The 3,989-nt window shown below is 30.7% G+C and overlaps 1 protein-coding gene across 1 annotated transcript in view; it reads left to right on the plus strand.

Moving 5' to 3' along the window:
- atxn2l (ataxin 2-like) overlaps window positions 1-3,989 on the plus strand; it is a gene marked incomplete in the record, with an annotated part of 39,178 nt that overhangs the window by 32,493 nt on the left and 2,696 nt on the right. The window contains 2 exon segments of the mRNA XM_032511868.1: window positions 135-317; window positions 3,250-3,412. Of these exon segments, the coding sequence (XP_032367759.1) occupies window positions 135-317; window positions 3,250-3,412 (346 nt within the window).

Raw genomic sequence — 3,989 nt, forward strand, 5'->3', positions numbered from 1 at the left:
TGCTATACTATGACTTTTTTTACTGTTTGTGTGAAGTCCTGATGTGGAGTCTTTGCCTCGTCTGGTGACATGATTTGATCAATCGTAGTTTTTTTTTTTTTAAATCTTTACCTCAAACTCTGTTTCCCTCCCAGTCAAATCAGGCTGGTCCTCAGCCCCAGTCCATGTTCCACTCGGGGGGTTTGTCGGCCCCCAACCCCCCCAACATGCAGCCGGGCCACAGCTCCCCCCAGGCGTCCTACACCATGCAGGGATACAGCCTGCCCACCCACCAGCAGCTGCCCCACGGCTTCCCCTCCATCAGCCAGCTCACGCAGGTGAGTACGAACAGCCGCCGACTCCGTCTCTCAGGTTGAGTTCACACCTGAGCAGCTTGGTCCGTTTCAACCCAACCGTAGAACGCGTGGTCGGGTAGTCCGGTTTGCTGTTAGACTGTACGCTGACTTTTTTTTAACTTTTTTGACATACTATAATTTTTTTGACTTTTTCGACATGCTATACTATGACTTTTTATACTTTTTCGACATACTATACTATGACTTTTTATACTTTTTCGACATACTATACTATGACTTTTTCGACATACTATATTATGACTTTTTTTTAAACTTTTTTTGACATACTATACTATGACTTTTTTAACTTTTTTGACATAATATACTATGACTTTTTCGACATACTATACTATGACTTTTTATACTTTTTCGACATACTATACTATGACTTTTTATACTTTTTCGACATACTATACTATGACTTTTTCGACATACTATATTATGACTTTTTTTTAAACTTTTTTGACATACTATACTATGACTTTTTTTATACTTTTTTCGACATACTATACTATGACTTTTTATACTTTTTCGACATACTATACTATGACTTTTTCGCTACTATATATTAGACTTTTTTTTAAACTTTTTTGACATACTATACATGTTTTTACTACTAACTATAACTTTTTTTACTTTTTTGACATACTATACTATGACTTTTTTTACTTTTTTGACATACTTACTATACTTTTTTTCTTTTTGACAACTAACTATGACTTTTTTATACTTTTTTGACATACTATACTAATGACTTTTTATACTTTTTCGACATACTATACATATACTTTTTTTACTTTTTTGACATACTACTTATCTTTTTAAAAAACTTTTTTGACCATACTATACTATGACTTTTTTTTAAAACTTTTGTTGACATAATTAACTATGCCTTTTTTGACATACTATACTATAACTTTTTTTTGACATACTATACTATACTTTTTTACTTTTGACTATATACATGACTTTTTATACTTTTTCTATGACTTTTTTTGACTTTTTTAGACATACTATACTATGACTTTTTAAAACCTTTTTTACATACTATACTATGACTTTTTTGACTTTTTTTTACATACTTACTATGACTTTTTTTACTTTTTTTTACATACTATACTATGACTTTTTTTGACTTTTTTAAGACATACTATACTATATTTTTTTTTTTACTTTTTCGACATACTATACTATGACTTTTTAACTTTTTCGACTACTATAACTTCTATGACTTTTTAACTTTTCGACATACTATACTTTTTTATACTTTTTTGACATACTATACTATGACTTTTTATACTTTTCGACATCTATACTATGCTTTTTATATACTTTTTCGACATACCTTATGACTTTTTTTAACTTTTTTGATCTACTATACTATGACTTTTTATACTTTTTCGACATACTCTATTATGAGACTTTTTTTTATACTTTTTTGACATACTATACTATGACTTTTTTTTACTTGTTTCGACATACTATACTGACTTTTTTATACTTTTTCTCGACACATATACTATGACTTTTTATACTTTTTTTTCACATACTATACTATGACTTTTTTTGTACTTTTTCCACATTTTATACTATGACTTTTTTTTTTTTCGACATACTAATTATGACTTTTTTTTAAAACTTTTTGACATACTATACTATGACTTTTTGACTACTACTATATGACCTTTTTTAACTTTTTTGACATACTATACAGACTTTGTTTTTGACATACTACCTAATGACTTTTTTAACTTTTTTGACATAATATACTATGACTTTTTTTGACATACTATACTATGACTTTTTTTTACTTTTTGACATACTATCTATGACTTTTTTATACTTTTTCGATCATACCTATCATACTTTTATTACTATTTTTGACTAACTATATTAGGACTTTTTTTTAACTTTTTTTGCAACATACTATAGCTATGACTTTTTTTTTTGGACATACTATACTATGACTTTTTTTAACTTTTTTGACATACTATCACCTATGACTTTTTTTGACATCCTATACATGAGTTTTTAACTGTTTTTGAACATATATACTATATGACTTTTTTTTGACATACTATACTATAACTTTTTTTACTTTATTTTGACATACTATCTGCTTATTTACTTTTTTTTCTTTACTTTTTTTGACCTACTATACTAGAACTTTTTTAACTTTTTTGACATACTATACTATAACTTTTTTGACATACTATACTATACATTTTTTAAATCTCATACTCTTTTTATCGACACAAAATAACTGACTATGACTTTTTATACTTTTTTGACATACTATACTATAACTTTTTATACTTTTTCGACATAGTATACTATGACTTTTTTTTAACTTTTTCGACATACTATACTATGACTTTTTTTTAACTTTTTCGACATACTATACTCTGACTTTTTTCAACTTTTGTCAACACACTATTCTATGACTTTTTGTAAAAGGGATTGCTATGGACCATACTTTCACAAGTTCACCTTAAACTCTCAAAGTCTGTTTCTCTCTGTCGTTGCTTTTCACATGGAGCTAGAGCGGGGCAATATATCGATAATACGTCGTGATATGAGACTAGATATCGTCTTAGATTTAGAATATAATAACATGGTTTTAAAAGCTGCATTACAGTGAAGGGATGTCATTTTCTGAACTCACCAGACTGGTGATGTTGTAACTGTCATCGTATCCACAATACTGATGATTATTCATCAAAAAATCTCATTGTGTAGATATTTTGTGAAAGCACCGATAGTCAACTCTACAATATCATTGCGGCATCGATATCGAGGTATTTAGTACAAAGTATTTTTTTCATGTTTTTAACAGTTCACACATCACGTAAATCAGGGATGAATCAGCCTTCAGACGCAGTTGGTCATGTGGCGTCTTGTTTGTCCTCTGTAGGCTCACGTTGCAGGAGGCATGTCTGGACCGCACCACTCTGCTGGCCACGGCCTGCCCCCCGTCATGCTGCACTACGTCTCCCCTCAGCAGGGCGGGGGCTCCAACCCCCAACATGGGCCCCAACAGGGGGCGCCACAACACTTCTACATCGGACACCCACAAGGTACGACACACGCCGAAACACAGGCTGCCTCTGACATGACTTATCAGGACTTTTTTTAATCATACTCTTATGATTTAATCAACCCCTTTTTTTTTTTTTACTTTTTTGACATACTGTACTACGACTTTTTCAATCTTGACACACTATACTACGACTATTTTAACTTTATTTGACATGACTTTGACTTTTTTTTTAAATATTTCAACACACTATTCTAGGATTTGTTTTATTTTTCGGCATGCTGTACTATGTTTTGGACATACATTGAGGCAACAACTCTACCTCTAAACATTTTAACTATACTTTACTAACTATACTTACTATACCAAGACTTTTACTTTTTCAACATACTATACTATGACTTTTTAAAAAAAAATAGTATTTTTTTTTTTACTTTTTTGACATACTCTGACTTTTTTGACATGCTATACTATGACTTTTTAATTTTTTCAACATGCCTGGGATTGAACCACCAACCTTCCGTAATGAGGCAACAACTCTTCCTCTAAACCACCTTTCAACTGACTTTTTTTCTTCACTTCTTCGACATGCTATATATGACTTTTTCAACATACTA

The sequence above is a fragment of the Etheostoma spectabile genome, unplaced genomic scaffold, assembly GCF_008692095.1.
Source record: "Etheostoma spectabile isolate EspeVRDwgs_2016 unplaced genomic scaffold, UIUC_Espe_1.0 scaffold50, whole genome shotgun sequence".
NCBI lineage: Eukaryota > Metazoa > Chordata > Actinopteri > Perciformes > Percidae > Etheostoma > Etheostoma spectabile.